At 43.6% G+C, this 19,900-nt stretch overlaps 1 protein-coding gene across 1 annotated transcript in view; it reads right to left on the bottom strand.

Annotated features, from left to right (window-relative positions):
* Positions 1-19,900, bottom strand: part of megf10 (multiple EGF-like-domains 10) — an 81,565-nt gene that overhangs the window by 48,074 nt on the left and 13,591 nt on the right. The window contains exons 2-5 of the mRNA XM_031282270.2: positions 15,864-15,999; positions 12,826-12,927; positions 8,884-8,984; positions 4,838-4,930 (exon numbers count right to left, since the gene is read on the bottom strand). Coding sequence (XP_031138130.1) covers positions 4,838-4,930; positions 8,884-8,984; positions 12,826-12,927; positions 15,864-15,982 — 415 coding nt within the window. The 5' untranslated portion in view covers positions 15,983-15,999. The remainder of the gene's footprint in view (positions 1-4,837; positions 4,931-8,883; positions 8,985-12,825; positions 12,928-15,863; positions 16,000-19,900) is intronic.

Raw genomic sequence — 19,900 nt, 5'->3', positions numbered from 1 at the left:
ATTTTAGAGGCTGTGGACGTTGTTTACTTCATTAATGAGTTTACTGTGTTAATGGACTGAGGATGGGAGAAGGATTCAGTATTCGGTTTCGGATTCAGCAGAATCTTAACCAGTGGATTCGGTATTCGGCCGAACCCCAAAAATCTGGATTTGGTGCATCCCTAATTATTATATGATCTGCTTGCGCGCTTTCACTTCACGCACAAGCAGATCAGTTTCTTCTCCTGAAAATCTCTCCTTCCTGCTCAGCAAATCCTCCATCATAACAGCAATGCTCTAAGGTCCAAACGCGCCTGGCTTTTAAAGGGAATGGGAGATGACTCTCTGATTGGTTTATTGCATGTTACACCCAAAACACACCTCTGATTAATGAAGACACTAAGTACAACCCTTTTGAACCATGCGCCCAGCCCAGTCAAACTAGCAAAAGTGGATTTGTTCACGCCCTAAACGCACCTGCGCCAGGCGCTTCACGTTGTGAGCTTAGATCATTAAAATAGGGCCCCAAATGTGGATTAATCCGCTGCTGAAAATAGTCCCCAACAAACTCACTGTTTACTCCTGTTTGAGTAACGATTGATAGGAATTAGGAGCGAGCAGATGTTTTAGGAAATGACTTAAAAACAAGAAAGTAGTCGTTTTTAAAGATTTATGTGTTCACTAGGAGCCAATGGGGTTGGAGCTGAGAGAGACAGCAGGTAGGGAAGTCAGGAAGCATCTGGATTATGACAGCTGGACAGTCAGAGGACACTGGTGAGAAATTGTAGCAGTCAAGCGCCAACTGTATAACTGTGAAATTTGAGAGAACCTGGTTTTGGGCCAATGCATGTGGACATAGCTGAGCAAGAATAACTCTATAAATATAAATAATTAGGCCAAAAGGGACACAAGGATCAAAGAATATGGATAAGGACCCTTTTTCTTAACTGGAGTATTCAGACCGGTATACTTCACTACAGTAATATCACCACCATGTTTTTCCTTCCTTTCCTTCTTTCGTCTTTTCCGCTTAGACCCACCAATTCATATATGTTATTTATGCTAACTTTTATTATTGTACAATATGTATGATAGTACCAACCAGTTTTGCCTAGTGCTTAATGAATACATGAAAAACATTCAAACTAAAGCAAAAATGCACACACACTCATGACCTCATGGTTCCCAAATCACACCTCCCATTTCTGTGATTAGGCATCAGATCTCCAACTCATTCATACTTTCATGAAGTTCTAATTTACAGTGTGTGTGTGTGTGTGTGTGTGTGTGTGTGTGTGTGTGTGTGTGTGTGTGTGTGTGTGTGTGAGCAGACAATCAGGCCAGGCCTAGTGGGGCCCAGGGGAGCCCCGGGGCCCAGACACAACAATACGCTTCTTTATTACAGGCTAGAAGTGAGGACAGCAGCGGCACACCCTGTGGGCTCCTCGTGAATATCAGTATACATGGAGACACATTCACAGACTCATAGGCAGACACCAAAATAACCTCCCACACTGAGTGGACACAGTCTGCAAGTTTCCAGTGCTACCCTAGTCTATATCGACGACGTTTCATTTCCGGGATTGTTCCGGTGTCGGCAGAAATTGTCCCTCATTTTCGGCCGGATGTGCGTCCCCTTCCTCTTTCTTTGTGTTGGCATTCTAACCTCTGGTGGATTTGTGAGGACTATGGTTAACTGCTCCTCAGATCTCTGCAGGGTAAATCCAGACAGCTAGCTAGACTATCTGTCCAATCTGAGTTTTCTGTTGCACGACTAAAACTACTTTTGAACGTACACATGTTCCACCAAAACAAGTTCCTTCCTGAGACTATTTAGCAGAGGCACCGTGGCTCCGTCTGGAGCTTAGAACCGTCCAAGACGATTGTGATTGGTTTAAAGAAATGCCAATAAACCAGAGCACGTTTTTCTCCCATCCCAGAATGCTGTGTGGACTAGCTAGACCTTCCTCCGTAGCAGCAGGCAATGCCAGATTAGACTAGACACACTCTGAAAACAAATCATATTATATATATCATATATCATATACATATTTTTCCTCTCACCTGTAGTATTTATGAGTCTAGATAGTGTTGGTGTGAGTTGGCCAGGGTTGGAGATGTCTGCCTTCTCTTTTATATAATGGAACTAGATGGCACTCAGCTTGTGGTGCTCAAATCACCAAAAAAATACTTTAAACAAAATCAACAGCAACGTCTCTTTCCAGAAATCATGACCCGGTTACTCGATGTTAATCCATATACCTGGTTATGAGCAGTGCCATGAAGGAACTACTTTCTTTCTACCATAAAAACTACAACTAATACAACAACTAAAAAGTACAGTAAATCCAAAACACACACACACACACACACACACACACAATTTATTTAAGTCCACTTGAAGGAAACAATTTACAGGGATATAAATATAATAGATGCAGTTAAATACATAAAATCATGGGCCATTGGCATACAGCAGGTCTTCATAATATGAAGCATACCCCTCTGTTCTCATGGATAGAATAACAGCGTCTTCTCTGTATATGGCTGCTGCCTATGATAGCAGACAGAACACAGTACTTTTCTAGCCATTTAGGATCAAAAGTGCATGCAACCTCTAAATGCTCACAGTCCCAGAGTCAGAGCGCACCCACTCCAGTGATACTCCAGTTTGGACACAAAGATCGTTCAGGTCCGGCCAGTCTGACCAGACACCAAAACCAGCAGAATGGGTGTCAAGCTTCCCCGCTGGGTTTTCTTTTGAACCAAGGATGTGGGGCTCTGACTCCCTGGCCAATGGGACCTTGCGTCTCCTTAGGTCCAGGACCCATCGTTATTCAGCATGTTCAGAAGGTGGGAAATCCACATGCTGGTATAAATCTATATCACATTTGGGACCCCATCCCCACACACCCACACCCACACACACACATACACCCACACCCACACCCACACACACTTTTCATAGGCAAAGAGCTGCCAATCTCAGAACAGTGGACAGATCAACTGAGATGGTAAACATCAACAAGCTATAGAGTGACGTGACATGACCCAGTCCTTAAGATAAGATACTTCATCTACCCATGTTTGAAAAATACACATAACGCAATGCTGCTACGGGTTCTCGGCAGTAGGTCGGACTCGTTTCAGGTGAGAGTCGGCCTCCGCCAGGGCTGCGCTTTGTCACCAATCCTGTTTGTAGTATTTATGGACAGGATATCGAGGCGTAGTCGGGGTGAAGAGGGGTTGCAGTTTGGTGAGCTGGGGATCTCATCGCTGCTTTTTGCGGATGATGTGGTCGTGATGACATCATCGGCCTGTGACCTTCAGCACTCACTGGATCGGTTCGCAGCCGAGTGTGAAGCGGCTGGGATGAGGATCAGCACCTCTAAATCTGAGGCCATGGTTCTCAGCAGGAAACCGATGGAGTGCCTTCTCCAGGTAGGGAATGAGTCTTTACCCCAAGTGAAGGAGTTCAAGTACCTTGGGGTATTGTTCGCGAGTGAGGGGACAATGGAGCGGGAGATTGGTCGGAGAATCGGCGCAGCAGGTGCGGTATTACACTCAATTTATCGTACCATTGTGACGAAAAGAGAGCTGAGCCAGAAGGCAAAGCTCTCAATCTACCGGTCAGTTTTCGTTCCTACCCTCACCTATGGTCATGAAGGCTGGGTCATGACCGAAAGAACGAGATCCAGGGTACAAGCGGCCGAAATGGGTTTCCTCAGGAGGGTGGCTGGCGTCTCCCTTAGAGATAGGGTGAGAAGCTCAGTCATCCGTGAGGAGCTCGGAGTAGAGCCGCTGCTCCTTCGCGTCGAAAGGAGCCAGTTGAGGTGGTTCGGGCATCTGGTAAGGATGCCCCCTGGGCGCCTCCCTAGGGAGGTGTTCCAGGCACATCCAGCTGGGAGGAGGCCTCGGGGAAGACCCAGGACTAGGTGGAGGGATTATATCTCCAACCTGGCCTGGGAACGCCTCGGGACCCCCCAGTCGGAGCTGGTTAATGTGGCTCGGGAAAGGGAAGTTTGGGGTCCCCTGCTGGAGCTGCTACCCCCGCGACCCGTTACCGGATTAGCGGAAGAAGATGGATGGATGGATGGATGCTACGGAAATGAGGGAGCTACTCGCAGCTGGCCCAAAATGAGAAATGGCAGCTGATGGGTGACGCTACAGAGTCTGTGTATGCGTATCATGGAGCATCTGGAGGTCTAAATGAAAGGCAGAACTGTAATGTAGCTACTGTGCAGACTAATTCAATTGAAAAATAATATCAGCCTCAAGTGAGGGCCTGTTGAGCTTAGCCGGACCACAGAGAAGGAAGCACAAACAATCTGAGCATGACAACATGTCTTCAAAACGTTGATATTTTTTTAACACATAGAAATTGTGGTTAAATGGTGATCAGGTGGTTATCATTGGGATTAATGTTCAGGGGTAAGGCTGCAACTAATGATTTTTTTCATTGTCGATTAATCAAGAGGACGTCCTCAAATGTCTCGTTTTGTCCACAACTCAAAGATATTCAGTTTACTGTCCCAGAGGAGAGAAGAAACTAGAACGCATTCACATTTAAGACGCTGCAAACAGATTTTTTTAACTTTTTTTTATAAAAAATGCCTCAAGCCGATTAATCGATTGTCAAAATAGATAGTAGTTAGTATAGTGATTAAACGTTTGTTTGCATGTGTGAAAAGCAGCCCTGAGAACAGGCTCAGCTCCTGAGACTGCTGGAGAGGCACAGCACGGTAAGACGACACCAGCGTCTGTTTTTCTCGTGAGTTCAGAGTGCTTTCACAGAAAAAACAGAGTCACACTCGCAAAGAAAGGAGTACTCACAGACAGCAACAGCTGGAGGACTTACCACTGGAGCAGTTGGAGCCCCCCCAGCCCGGCTCACACTGGCAGGTGTTGGGGGCCATGCAGCGGCCGTGAACACAGCTCTCTGCACAATAAGCTGAGACATGGAGGAGACAGGAAGACAGGGATCAGGACACTCAAACAGATCAGCAGTACAATTAGGCACAAAGGGCTGAAGAAATAAAAGCTTCAATGCTGAGGCTACATTTACATCGCTACGTTTTGGCTTTTAAGCCAAAAGTGATCTCTGTGTACCAAGTGTTTTTATCTCCAGTAGAAGAACTGATCTCTGTTTAAACTAACACGCCCAAACCTCATATCTCATCAACATTCTGGTATACTGGACATAAACAGGAGGCAGCGTGGAGACTCTGTCCCCTGCTGGTAGTTGCCATGGTAACGTTAGTAGCTTTAGTCTCAGAGAACGAGACGTCGTGACCGATAAGACCCAATCAGGAGGAGAAACGTTGGCGTCAGTGTCGGTGTTGTCAAAGGTCTCCGTTTGAAACACAACCCCGCAGATTCAGAACCACAACGGGTCAGAAGTGTTTCCTAATGTCTCCGAATTAGGGGCTCATTCCCCCTGCTCTGGTGTCTCCGAGCCCCAAAACGGAGCCCAAACACTGACGCCAATGTTTCTCCACGCTGCCTCCTGTTTATGTCCAGTATACCAGAATGATGATGAGATATGAGGTTTGGGCGTGTTAGTTTAAACAGAGATTAGTTCTACTGGAGATAAAAATACTTGGTACACCGAGATCACTTTCGGCTCAAAACTCAAACGCTTAAAAACCAAAACGTAGCGATGTAAATGTAGCCTTACTTTCACTTTAACAGAGCTGTAGAATTAAGACTTGTATTAGTTCATTAGGACTTGCCACTCTAATCGGACTCTCTTGTGAAACAAGCAGACTTCACTTGACTCAATCCAAAATAAGATTGGATCACTTTTTTTTACAGGTTGTCACTCAAGGTACTGTATAAATATAGCCTAGAAATCTAGACCACCCTAGCAGCAGCACATGTAATTTGCAGCCAGGATCAGTCTAGCAACTCTCCGTTGGCTTGCGAGCTGGAAAAACCAAATTCTGGTCAGGCCAATCACATTGTGTATAGAGTTGGTGGGCGGGCTTATGGTTGCTGCTGCTGGCGAACAGCGGTCTTTGGAATCGGCTTTGGCCGCGACTCTGGAAGACTTGGAGTTCAGCTTTTCTTTGAGAAAAGAACAAAGAAGGCTCTGAAGTCATTCTTAAAAAAGGAAGATGTGTTCGGAGTTTAAAGTTGAATCTATCAACTAGCGTTGCTCTGATTGGCTATGAGTGCAGAGGGAATTTGAAAGACAACCGTTTATCCCGCCCCTCGGATTGAGCCCTGCCAATGGTGAGTTCACAGACCCAACATCTGGATGTAGGTCTGGCTTGTCAGGCTAGTATAAATAATCACTGTTCTCGACTCTGAACACTTTTCACCGGGAAGAAATCCGATTGTTCTCAAAGCGTTTTGACAGATTTTTTAACCAGCTTTCATGTCCACCTGCATAGAAAAGTTCTGTTTTCTGTTGCAAGAAGACACTAATTTCAAATGAGGTCCATGTTTAAAGCAGAATTGTTCTGAGCCACTACATTCAGAAAACGCCAGAATGCAAGTAAGGCACTGATTTTACAGCCAGACTTGGATGTGATATACTACACTTAATGTAAAAAAAATTGCACAAGCAATCATAAGAGACAAGACTCATCCAGGCCATACAAAATGTTTACTGCTACCATTGGTGATAACATCAAGTGATAACATCAAGGCAAACACCAATCACTAAACAGACAGCTTTTATCCACAGGCAATGACTACTTGTTCATGTCTATAGATTTGAGTCTTTTTATTGCTATTATGTTCTTTCTATTGCTTTTAGGTTTTTAAATGATTGTTTTCATGTTTACTTGTTTTCACTGTTACACTGTGTGTAACTCTGTGTGACTGTATATTGTGTCTACAGTGTACATGTTGAAGTGTTTCACTGTATGAAAATGCACTGGTGGCATATTCACGCATACTGACAATAAATGCCTTGAAACCTTGAATCAAAACCAGAACTAATAATAGCTGCTCTGCAGCAATGGTTGGTTTTAGCGCAAAAGTAATATAATTTATGTATAAGCAAAAAAGGACTGGACCCAGAATCGACCCTTGCGGTACACGCTTTAGGATGTGTTTGTATCCACATGATGAATATTCAATGTTCAATATTCACTCTTCATTAAGCTCTGTTTTGGTCTCCGCCAGCTCCTGAGGGAAATATCTGTCTCTAGCTGCTAAATGCTGCACTCTGTCCAAAAGCTGCCTACACCGTTCACAGTTTCTCTGCCCCCTTTAAAATATGATGACTTCACGGTGGGAATTTGATAAGGTCAAACAACGGGGTCTAATCACCAAAGACTTTTTCCCATTTATTATTTTTATTGTGCACATGTCAATAAATAATTGTTAACTCAAAAATAAGTCTCTCCTGATTGAAATGTTTCCAACCAGATTTTTTGGCTTTTTAACCCTAACGAGGAATAGGAAGAAGAAGAAGAAGCTCTCTCTGTCATCTGCAGACATTTATAGCTTTGTGTTGCTAAATCTCTCCCAAAACCATCACATTTTCATTGAGGATATTTGTTTTTCTAAAATATAGCAGGCACACTGACTCTATCTAAGAACATGTACTACATTTAGCCTAAAAGCAATCAGACTTCCTTTCCTATCTTAATCCCATCTGGTAATGCCATGTTGCCTGGAGTATCTGACCAATCCTTCCTGCAGTGTTTCGTTGAGGAGCAACATGTGATATTTGCTTATAGAAGAGAGCCTTTTCACTCCAAAATAAAATCCCCCTCTGATGTCCCGGGGCGCATTATCTCAGCCTCTGCATGAATCAAACTGTGGTCTCCACCAAAGCACACAGATATTATGGCTTTTTTTTTAAATCACCGACTACTTCCAGCATCAGAACAGCAGCCTGCGTGTTAACAGAATGATTTCTTTTACTGTCACTGCTGGACAACAGTTGTTGTTTTTGCCACTGTGGCTTCACACCTGTTCCTGCCTGTTGGCAAGTGAAGTCACATGTAGAAGACAAAGCTTCTGTTTTTCTGACTTGCCACAGCCATTGGTTCCCAGTTTCCTCAGTGCTGGTCTGGCTAAACATGAACATAGCTGGGATAAAGCCTGACGCGGGTTAGATGTTCTTCCTCTCCCGCTATCTCCACTATCAGGCAGTGTTGTAGTACTCAAGATCGGTCTTGGTCTCAAGAACACTTTTTGAAGGTCTCGGTCTCGTCTCGGAATCGGCCGCATTTTTACTCGGTGTCTCGGTCTCAGATAAAGAGAGTGTATAATAAAACCTGTATACAGCGTTTTCGTACTCATCTAACCATTCGGTGATCTTCATTGTCTATTTGTCATACCACCTTTAATTTGTCACCTGTCTGTATGTCACTACATGACAATTGTTTGCAAAATCACATATCGTAAGTCCATGTTCTACAAACCATGGGAGCAGACTTCTCATATGTTTCAAACTCTGACAGCAAATGAAATGATATATGTGAGTGGAAAGAGTTAACATTTTTTTTGTTTCTTAACACAAATGAGCATGTCATCCACATAGTTACACAAGCAACACCTTGTGTTTGCCATGATAACAAACAGAACTTTTTTATGTCGGTTTAAAAAAAGCCTAATGACGGCGGCCCAGCCATCTATGCAGAACACATATAATACATATCATAACATATAATACTGGTTTAGTGTAATATATCCAGCTGGCCCAATCACATCATGTGTCATTTTATCTTGTGTTTATGTCAATCTATTCATCCTTATGCTTACAATAATATCTTAAATCAGGTTTGATTCGAGTCTAAATAATCTGAATGTGTGTCCACAGGTTTCAGGCCAATTTCTGACAATGTGATTGTTTATGGACTTGCCAGTGTATGTGTGTGTGTGTGTGTGTGTGTGTGTGTGTGTGTGTGTGTGTGTGTGTGTGTGTGTGTGTGTGATACTCACGAGAACAGATCTCTCCATTCTCGTAGAAGCCTGGGCAGCACTGGGACTTTCTCCGGTACATGGTCTTCTCTCCTCTTCGATAGGCTGTCCGATAGCTCACCCTGCACACAGACAGGAAGTGAGGTCACATACAGGATCGGACACTCAGTGAAGGAAATGCTACTAGACACAATGTTGGTTATTCTGTAAATGGACTGCTTTTTTATAGCGCTTTTCTAGCCTTAACGAATACTTAAAGCGTTACGCCCACTACACACGCCATTCACACGCACGCACACGCACACGCACACGCACACACACACGCACACGCACGTTTGTGGCACTATCTTTGTGGGGACCCGTCATTGACACAATGCATTCCCTAGCCCCTTACCCTAACCTTGACCATCACAACTAAATGCCTAACCTTAACCCTTACCCTCACCCTAACCATAACCTAATTCTAACCCTAATCCTAAAACCAAGTCTTAACCCTCAAACAGACCTTTAACCTTGTGGGGTCCAGCATTTTAGCCCCACAAAGCTGTTGGGACCCCACAAGTATACTGGACTCCCGGTTTTGGACCCCACGAATATAGTTAAACAAGCCCACACACACACACACACACACACACACACACACACACACACACACACACACACACACACACACACACACACACAAACCAAGATGGCAACAGCTGTATTAAAAAAAGGCAGTCCACAAAACAATGAGATCATGGATGATACGTCAAGGACATTTTGACCGTGTGGTCTACCTTTGAAACACAGCCAGCCAATAATTGAAATCTAACAGGAGTGGGGTTTGAACCCACGAGGGCTGTAGTCCATTGTCTCTTAAGTCCAACACCTTAACCACTCAGCCATCCTAGTAATGACTCCATGCTCACTTTATCACTTCATCATGTGATATAAAATGTGGCGTGGAGAGTGTATAGTCTATACATGGAGCCAGTGATCATTAAACTCTGTCCTGATGAAGACCCTGAGGCTGTGTTCAATCATAATCATGCATAACAGAAGTAAATGCATTAAATACACACAAATGCACAGATTAACAAATGTTTGGAGGACGAGGAGGAATGAGCTGCTGCCAACATCAAGCCTCGGTGTGGACACTGGAAACAGGAAGTTAAATATCAGCCTCCCAGTCAGCCAATCTGCAGCAGGTGTGTCTGTTGGAACAAAGATCTGAAAGGAAAAGAGAGCTCTCACTCTCACATTATTCAGGCACACACACAAATCTATTAAAGGCACAATACAGAACATGGCGAGGCGCCGTAACAGTACCTTTTTGAAAATAAAACAGAATATAGCTCATGGCCTTGCTGTACACAGGGTGGTTTCTACAGGTTTCACCAAGTCAAATTAAAAACTTTTTAAGACCTTTTTTGGACCATTTGAATGAAAACTGAAGACAAAGTCAGATGTCAGAGTCCGGAAACATTGTCTGAAACAATTCCCTGATTTCCTCATTGGTATTATAGGACTGGTGTCTAGATCGGCTGCAGCATGTTGGTCTCATTTGTAGTCCTAATACAATAGAGTTTTATTTGGACTAGCGACAGAAAGAACTACAACACCACAGAATTAAAAAAGAAACATTGTAAAGCGCTGCGGGAACATTTCAAAGAGCATTAGAGGTAGTGTTACGCAACCCAGTTTCACGGCAGTTCGTGAAATTTCAATGGGAAGCATATTTCGTGATCACAGCACGATTTTTTAGAAAACAATGCCAATGTAAAGTCAATGAGAAGATGACGTAGCATTAGGAGCGACTACGGTAGCGAGCAGTATGAAAAGCTGAAAATCCGCACAGGGAGGTTGGTTGGGGCGGTGGATGGGTCAAACAACACAGGACTTTCACCCAGGAGACCGCGGCTCGTTTCCCGCGTGTCACGTTTCCTTTCCCCGTTCTTCTTTTCCTAAACTCAACCGTCCCGCTGTTGTCCCGCGTCCCCCAGAGACCGCGGATCGTGTCCAGGCGTGTGACATGTCCTTTCCCCGTTCTTCTTTTCATAAACCCAACCTCCGTATAGATGCTTCCCATTACGTGCTGACCACCACGAAAAAAACAACATAATGATCCGTGTACACAAATCAATAGATTAAAAATAACGTGACCATTTCACAAACTGCCGTGAGACCGTGTTGTGTTACATTGACATAGTTAATAATTTAAGATCTAGAACACATTACTTCAGGGAATTCAAGACTTTTTAGGGCCTAAAACTTATGTGTGTCAGTTTTGATAAAGGCATGGCCAGCACCAGCCAGGACAGACTAGCAGATTTTGAAATTTCAGACTTTTTTAGACTTTTTAAAGGCCCCGCGGAAACCCTGCCTACAGCACACTGTGTATCTACCACCCTCCCTGAAACCTTTGAACTGAATCCATCTGGTTCATTACAGATGATTTCCCCTGAGTTTGGTACTCAGCTGACAGCATCAACTTGACCACCATGACTTTCCAGGTTTCAGGATTAAAAATATTTATAAATCTTGTATTTTTATTAAACACAGTAGCCACTTAATGCAGTCCAATACAAAAGCTCAGTCATAAAGTACCTTCACAAATATATTGTCTATATAATGTCTAATGTCTATAATCTCCGGCCATACCAAGTAAAACTTTGTTTTCACCCCAGAGGGCCAATTGGTTGTGTAGCAGTGACCACAGTATTATCACAAGATCATTAAATACAACATATCATATTAAGTAAGAAGCCGTATTTACTAAGTGTGGTTGGGTGGTCAAACTGTAAAAGGAACATTTTGTGGTGTGAAAGCTCAAGAAAAAAAGAAGTAAGGGGACCTCATGATAAGGGCTATTTTCTAAGTTGACGTAGTCTGCTTTTATTTTGGACTCTTCTCATTGTGTGGTCATGTTGTTGCTGACGCATATTGATTACAGCATTGCCATGCCACATTAACATATGTTTAACAAGAATAAAAGAAAACAAGATCTCTTTGAGCAACGTTCGAGTCTGGGAGCGGGGAAGAGCACGCTGTGGCAGGGCTGTAGTCAAGTCCACCTTTGTCTAGTCCAAGACCAGGACTAGTCGAGACTGAGTCAAGACAGAGAGAGAGACAGTCAAAACTGAGACAGAAATAAAAGAATCCTCTTCAAGACCACTTACTTACCCGTTCATAATTTATGTAATGTGATCTTCTATTTCAAGATGATCATTTTGCAACATTACTGTAATGATCAAAAAGTAACAACACTGTAAGATGAAATTAGGCCATATTATTTACTTTAAGTAGAGCAATTTGACATAAAGCTAAAGTACAGCTTCATATTTTAGATGCGGAGTCTTTTTATTCTGGTGTAACAAGAACATTCTGGACTGCTGATGGAAAATGTAACAAATAACAAGCAACAGCAGCACTGACATGTTCCCACTCTTGAACTTATGACTGGTCCTGAAGAATCCAGAGTACAAAGTGCTCTCTGACGTTGTGTCTGTGGCCAAAATGAAACTGACTGATGTCTGATGATTGAGGTATATAACGCAGCCAGGCGTATCCCAGGCAACCAATGGCAACACCCGTTCTAGATGGATTTTAAATTAAACTAATATTTTATCAATGGATTTGTTTTAAAGGAGAAAGTTACTTTAGAACAAAAGCATATAGTGCTGGACTCGGTCCAGACCAAGAGAATATTTGGCCAGTCCAATGGCCGAGTCAGAGACGAGTCTAGTCCAGATACCAACGGGTCCAAGACGAGTCAACACAATAGAACAACGTCTTGAGTCTAGACTCGGACTCAAGTACTACAGCCCTGCACTGTGGTTGGGGTTTGGAAAATGGTTGGCAGATAGGTGAAGTTAAATACACTGTATTCTGTACAGAACATAGACGATAGCATGCAAAAACAATGGAATGGTCCTTTAACTAAGCACCACTCTCTCCACACATATACACACATTGTCTCACCTGTGTCTGGTGCACTTAAACCAGTTGAGGATGTCGGTGCAGCTGGTGTAATAAATCTGATCAAAGGGATGAGCGTAGGACTCCTGCACTGTCACCGAATAACTGCAAGCACAGGAAGACACATATCAGTGTGTGTGTGGTGTGTGCATGTCTGTGTGCAAATGTGTGTGTGTGTGTGTGTGTGTGTGTGTGTGTGTGTGTGTGTGAGTGAACAGAACTACCGGCTTACACACTCTTCTAACCACTGACTGAATCAGGGAGTCATTAGGGCTACATCTACACTGCTACGTTTCATTTTTATGTTTACGTTTTTAAAAAAAAAAAAAACATCTCCGACCACACAAGGCGTTTAGCTCCAGTAGCAGAACTAATCTGCGTCCATAGTAACACGTCTGACATCACATATCACATGACCTTTCACACACACACACACACACACACACTGGGCATGTGCGTGCCTGTGTAAACAGGAAGCAGATTGTCTGATGTTACTCTGCGGTTGAAAATCATGGATGTACATTAAAAGAAACTACTTTGGAGAAAGAAAAACAACGGTGAAAAGTAAGAGCAGGGTTTTATTAGATTGGAGCGAAGACGAGGTGGAACTGTTACTGAAAGGTCTGGAAGCTACCTAACAGATAAGACTGAGTGACGTGCGTCCTCGTTTCCAAATGTCTCCGTTTGTGTCCGTCCTGACTACAGAGCAACTCTGGAGTTTTCAAACCAAAACGGCGGCAGTAGTGATTCCAAATGTCTCCGTTTTAGGGGCTCGGAAACAGCGCGGTAGTGTGGATGCGAGGCGTAAGCGTAGCAGAAGATATTCATTTTTAAACCAAAACGTAGCAGTGTAGATGTAGCGTGTAGTGTGTGTGTGTGGCTGTGTGTGTGTGTGTGTGTGTGTGTGTGTGTGTGTGTGTGTGTGTGTGTGTGTGTGTGTGTGCGTGTGCCAAGGCAGGATTATCAGCAGCCCCACCTTCTCCAGCATGCTCTGTACTCTGTGTGGCCCTCCATCACTGAGTGTTGTATAAAGATTGTGTCTCACAGCAAATCAAAGAGACTTTGGAGGGTGGGGGGGTGACAAAAGCTACCTTATGACTGCCTCGTGAACTGCTCTTACCACAGGCTCTTTGGAGGCATGCATATAGTATTCTTTTTCAGTTACTTGCTGTATGGCTGCAGTTAAGGATGCTTTTCATTATGGATTGTTGATTATTGGTTCAACTTTTGTATTTATTATTGAATTGTTTAATGGATTGGTTAGTCTATGGAATGTCTTCACGAAGGCAGCGAATCCTCATTTTAAGGACACTGAGAATATTTGATAAATGACAAACATTCTTTCTAAAAAATTGTTGCAGATTCATTTTCTGTGGCTCGACTAATTGTTTCAGCACTAAGTAAAAGATCTCTGACACTAAAGAGTTACCACAGTCTGTACTGCTTTCTCCTAATGACTGACTTCAGATTTTTATTAAATCACTGTTGTTTAGGAAAGGCACATGCACACTCTTTGCCACAATTTTGCCAAAATCTTAAGATGTTAGTGGGACTGAGACTTTCTTAAGAAGCCTTATCATCATCAGCTTGATAAACTGTGTCTCTTCACTGTCTGGTCTTCCTGTGAATCTTTATTCGGACCACAGCACAGAGGGAGGCTCTGAGTGCTACTGCAGCTGTTTCCTCAGATTAGTCACTGAAAGGCAATATAGCTGGGAAATCTGCCTCCACCTTTCTTCTTTCACAGCTCACTTAACGGATTTCCAAGCTTTCCTTTAATTCGGAAATCAGCCAAAAGCTTTATGTAGAAGAACGTTTATTTATTTGTCACCTACAATTGTACGGTACAATGTCAAACTGAAGTACAAGTGCAATTCAATCTCTGCTGCTCTACATTGGAGGTGGAAAACCGAAACAACGGCAGAAATGCATGAAGCACAGGCGCGACACATCTGCCACAGCATCCCCCCAGAAGAGAGCGTCCTTATAACGACCTGAAGCAGCCCAGACCACGGAAGACCACCACCAACTATTTTTACAGAGAGAGTGGACACAAAGCGACGGATGGGTCTGCTCAGAGCTCCGTGTGTTTGAGCCTGAACCATAGACTAAACGTCTCAGGAACTTCAAATAAAATTTAGCAATATTACTGCGCAGCTAAACTTTGTGTTGCCTACATTCAGGGCTACGGTCAAAACCAGACTGCGGGAAATAAAGTGTTTAATGCTAAAACTTTTCTGGGGAAGTACCCCCCAGACCCCCCGCATCATATGTGTCTCCGGAAATAGAAACATAACCTCGGCCTTTGGGTTGCCTGGCCAGCAGTGATTAGGCCAACTGTTTGTGCCATCTAACATCTACAAACTGGGCAGCTGAAATAAACATGCACAGCTATTAACAAAGTGGGCAAGCCAATAACCATCTTTTGCCTTGACAATCACCAGGTAAACAGTAACGCTGAAATTAGTCAGTCGCGGATGCCCCGCGTTCCAGCTGCGCCGTGGTTTTGTTCCGCCGTCCGCCATGCGCCACCTGGAGCATCTCAGAAGCAGAGCATTTTGCCTGCCTCAGACCCTCAGATTTCGAGGTTTTGGAACATTTTTGTGTGGGATTCTCACATAATAGCAAGTAGTCTACAGAGTTAAAGGGTTTCTTCCAATTAGTCCAGTTATGACCGACACAGATGGAGCGCCCCGCGGCTCAGTAAAAAATAGATATGGCACGTATTTTTAGCGAAGCAGAGCAGAGAGTTTCTGAGACGTGCTTCTTTGCAGCTAGTGGAATCACAAGCATTGTCTTGAGTGGCCGGGAATGCAGCGCCGCCGGAACGCAGCGCCGCCGGAACACAGTGCAGACACACCTGGTGGAATAGGTGTCAGAATATGGCATTCGAGTTACAAAGTAATCAACCAGGAATGTTCACTTGCATGAAACTGATTGGTCAACGAAGCACCTTGCTAGATGACATCATGTTGTATTGCAACAAAAGTTGAGCCTGGTTAAATGGCTTTTAAAGAAATGACTGCAGCATTGTGACTGACCTCTCCCAGTGGCTGCAGACATTGGGATCCTCCAGGTTGAGGGAGGAAGTGATGCAAGGCAGGAAACAGAAGGCCACGGCCAATAGGAGCGTCCTGTGGCAGCGCAGTGAGGTGGCCATCTCAGGCAGAGCTGCACCTTCAGACAGGGAAGGATGAGGAAAGGACACACGTTAACTTTCTGCATCGGAAGCTTTCAGTTTCACAAAATATTCAAAAGACACAAAAGCAATTTAAATAAGGTAATCCTTTAGTAAAGACGTTAAAAAACATGAAAGTATGTGTATTGTATGTTTGTGTCAAAGGTGGGACAACGCGAGTCTCAAGTCTAGGCTATGAAGTTCTTAAGGCTGTTTTATGGTTCTGCGGAGTCTCCACGCAGAGCTTTCTCCGTAGCCTACGTTAGTGGCCTGAAGGTTATACTGGTGCGTTAGTGTGTGCATCGATCTCTTTAATAGAATAGCAGGGCCGGCATGTGTGTGTGTGTGTGTGTGTGTGTGTATATTGGGAGTGTGTGTTAGAGCGAGTGAGATATTCACTTAAGAGCAGGACCGACTCTAGAGTCATAGTGAGAGAAACTAGGGCCCTCATTTATCAACCTAACGTAGAAACCAGCGCAGATATGAGTGCAGAAATCCTCTTACAACAGGCTTCACGTGTGTTTCATGAAACGTTCGTATCACACCAATCAGAGCGTAAGAATGGTCGTACATTGATAAATGCAGCGGCTGGAAACTATCGTAATTTAAATATCACTCCCCAATATATTCTTGGTTTTGAGGCCTTGCCCCTACAATTTAAGACATGGCGAGACGTAATCCGGCTGAGAAGCGGCACTTTTCAGAGGTGGAGATTGAAACCCTGATATCTCAGGTTCACTATTTGGCAGCCTGAAAACTGGTATTAAAGGCTGTAGAAACAATGGGGAATGGAAAAAGATCACTGATGCAGTCAACAGTGTTGCCGTTGTAAATCAGATTCCAGCTGAAGTTTATTTAATGTATACATCCTTAACATATGTATCCTAATAATAATATAGAGGCTTATATTGCAATCTCTTAGGCCTACATGATGTACCTATATTTAAATAAACGTACAGTAGCAGAGTTTATGTAGTGTCTTTTATTTGACTCGTTTTACTCTTTTTTTCATGAGTCAGAGCCAGGCAACCGTGAGCTGCCATCGGGTCATCTGGCTCCATCACTACATTTATGGCACCCTGTTTTCCTGCGTGATGTTGTGGAGAACACAGGCTAAAACACTGTTGCAGACTTTTTCTGCCGTGTATAGTAGGGTCCCCCCCACTGATGCAAGACAGAGCCATCTGCCCTTAATCAATCCGATGGAGCGCTCCACCGTGGCCCGTGTGCGCTGTTGTACTGGCGAATAGAGGTCTTCCAAAACAGCCAGATGCCGATAAGTGATCAACTGATGACTTCTCCTTCTCCTGTTAAACTGATTATATGCTGCACCGCAAGTCTACGACTTGACGTGAGATTTGATCGTAGCCTCCGCTCACGTCCATATTGATAAATGCCGAGCTGTGCGTGGAAATGACCGTACGGTACGGTACAGTTTTACACTTGTTTTCTGTCGTACGTTCGTTTCATAAATGAGAGCAAAAGTGTCTCCCCTGTTCTTTCTGACCACGGTGGGAAATCTGGAGCAGGAGAAGTTAACCCTCTCCTTGATTTCATGTTGTTGATGGAGAAGGAGAACCAGGAAATGAGTCAGGGGAAATGCAACGCTACCAAGCCACGGCCGAGCGACGTATGTCGCCAAGACATGTAGTTACATTTTTTGAGAGGTGCACGTCAGGCTACGGCGTAGGGTCGGTATCTCCTCGTACCTACGTACGTAACCACGGCGTAGATTTAACGCAGAAGCATAACACGGCCTTAAGACCCGCTCCCCCACGCCGTCTCGTCTCCAATACTGTATGGCTGCAGGCAGCAATTTCAGTGGGAACCTTCCATTTCCAAAGTGGTGCCTTCAGTCTTGCAACATAAACGTTGATTAAAACTAATCTGGGTCATATAATCAATAGTATTCAGCACAGTTCTGTCTTCTGGCTGTTGTGGAACCACAAACATGAAGGTACTCAGTTCTCTTTTACACAGCTGTGGTATTCTGTTTACCTCAATGACAGAAATGCAGTGAGCAATTGGTGGCTCCACAGTGTGCTGGTGTTATTTAGGTATTTCAAAGCTTCTTATAATGACAAGGAAGAGCTATATGAGACAGTTTCTCATACAACAAGAATCATACTGCCAACATGGAATTCACAAGAATCCTTTTTGAAATTATAATATAAAAACTATAATAAAATAAAAAAAATAAAAACTGCTTTTTTATAGCTGCACCACTCCATCAAATGGAATTTACCCATGCATGGTGTGGGCCTGAAGAATTTGAAGCTTAGAGTTGTAATGTAAGCTATGTTTACTGGTTGTCTATTTCTAGGCAGCAAATAAGATGTGCTGGTTTTTCCTGTGGGTTTCACTAACAACTAGGAATCTCTCATTTTTAGTCGTGGTGGGGCATCCCGACATATTTCAACAAACAACTGCAGTGGCGGTGTAGATATTCAGCTATGGGTTTGGTTTGTATCAGGGCCGTAGGCAGGAGTTTAGAAAGGCTACGAGCTTGTCCCCCCCCAACACACTCACTTTTCTCAAGATGATGTGACTATTACCAATATAACATCTCAGTCGACACATGGAATGGATTATTACGTATGCAGTGTTGATATTGGGCAGCTAGGCTCTGACCTTGTCACAACCCCAAAGAAACACCAAGCTCAGCACAGCATGGAGTGGGGAATAAGGATACTATGTACAGTACACCAAGTAAGGGTTAGTGCCCGACGAGGTGTCCATTATCAGGAGTTAATGGACGACAGGGAGGCCAGAACCGTCTGACGTGCACCAGAGGAATACCATTGATAATGCCTATATTCTTTGGGCATTGTAGATAAAGGATTGTCTTTAGTCTGGTGAAGAGTGGACCAGCTCAAAATGCCACACACCTTGACCTTCTTTTACAGGCGACATTTTGATTCATTATCAGAGGAAAAGCACTGGTAGAACTAATACGGTAATGATGTCTCTGTACCAAGACTATGTAACGTCATATATGTAGAGAGCAGTCATAAGTAAGAGTTAATGCCAGACAAGGTGTCCATTATCAGGAATTAGCTCTGCTCTCTGGAGTCCATTAACTCCTGATAATGGACACCTCTTTAACCTGCTTATACCTGGGGCAACTGCCAAATCAACTGCTTTATAATGGACACCATGCAACCAATCAGAAAAGAGTATTCACATTTCTTTTTGTGGATTGGTTGTGCAGACAGGGTGAAGCAGGTGACAAGGACATGGAAAACAGACACATTCACCAAAACTAAATGCATTTCTGTCAACACTAGATCAAACTTTAGACATGGAAAAATGAAGGAAAAAAAAAAACTTTACAATCAGAGAGCACATACACAAATGGAATAAGATCCACCCTAAAGACAGAATCTATAAAATACCCCCTTTCTTACCCTACTCTAAAAGAAGAAGACATACTACAGTCTTCCTCTTCCTGATGAGAGGATACGTAATGGAATAAGTTATTGTTTAATTCAATACACTCAAAGGATCTGCTGCTTCAGTCTTGGTCTGTTAGGACTATGACCTTATGATGACTAAGTAAGGGATCATGTAGAGCAAGCCCTTCATTATTGTGAATTAGAACTCGGCAGGCAGATGAAGGGGTTCAATTTACAATAATGACCGTGGGGAGAGTGTTGTTTTGGAGTGCAGAAAGTGTAGCTTTGTGTTGTCTTTCCTTTCTTTGTGTCAACAAAATGTCGAGCTACACTTTGTGCAGCTTTCATAGACCTTACCTTTGGATACGGACAGGCTGAAGTTGTGGCTAGTTGAGCTAGCATACAGCTACAAACGGACCCTAACCAAGGGCGTAACTTTGGGCAAATATTTTATTTTGAATGTCAAACACTTTATTTACTGCGTTCTGTGGATATTTGTGCATGA

Source organism: Sander lucioperca, chromosome 14 (assembly GCF_008315115.2).
Source record: "Sander lucioperca isolate FBNREF2018 chromosome 14, SLUC_FBN_1.2, whole genome shotgun sequence".
In the NCBI taxonomy this organism is placed as follows: domain Eukaryota; kingdom Metazoa; phylum Chordata; class Actinopteri; order Perciformes; family Percidae; genus Sander; species Sander lucioperca.
Note: the sequence above shows the minus strand (reverse complement) of the source record. Positions and strands in the feature narration are given on the sequence as shown.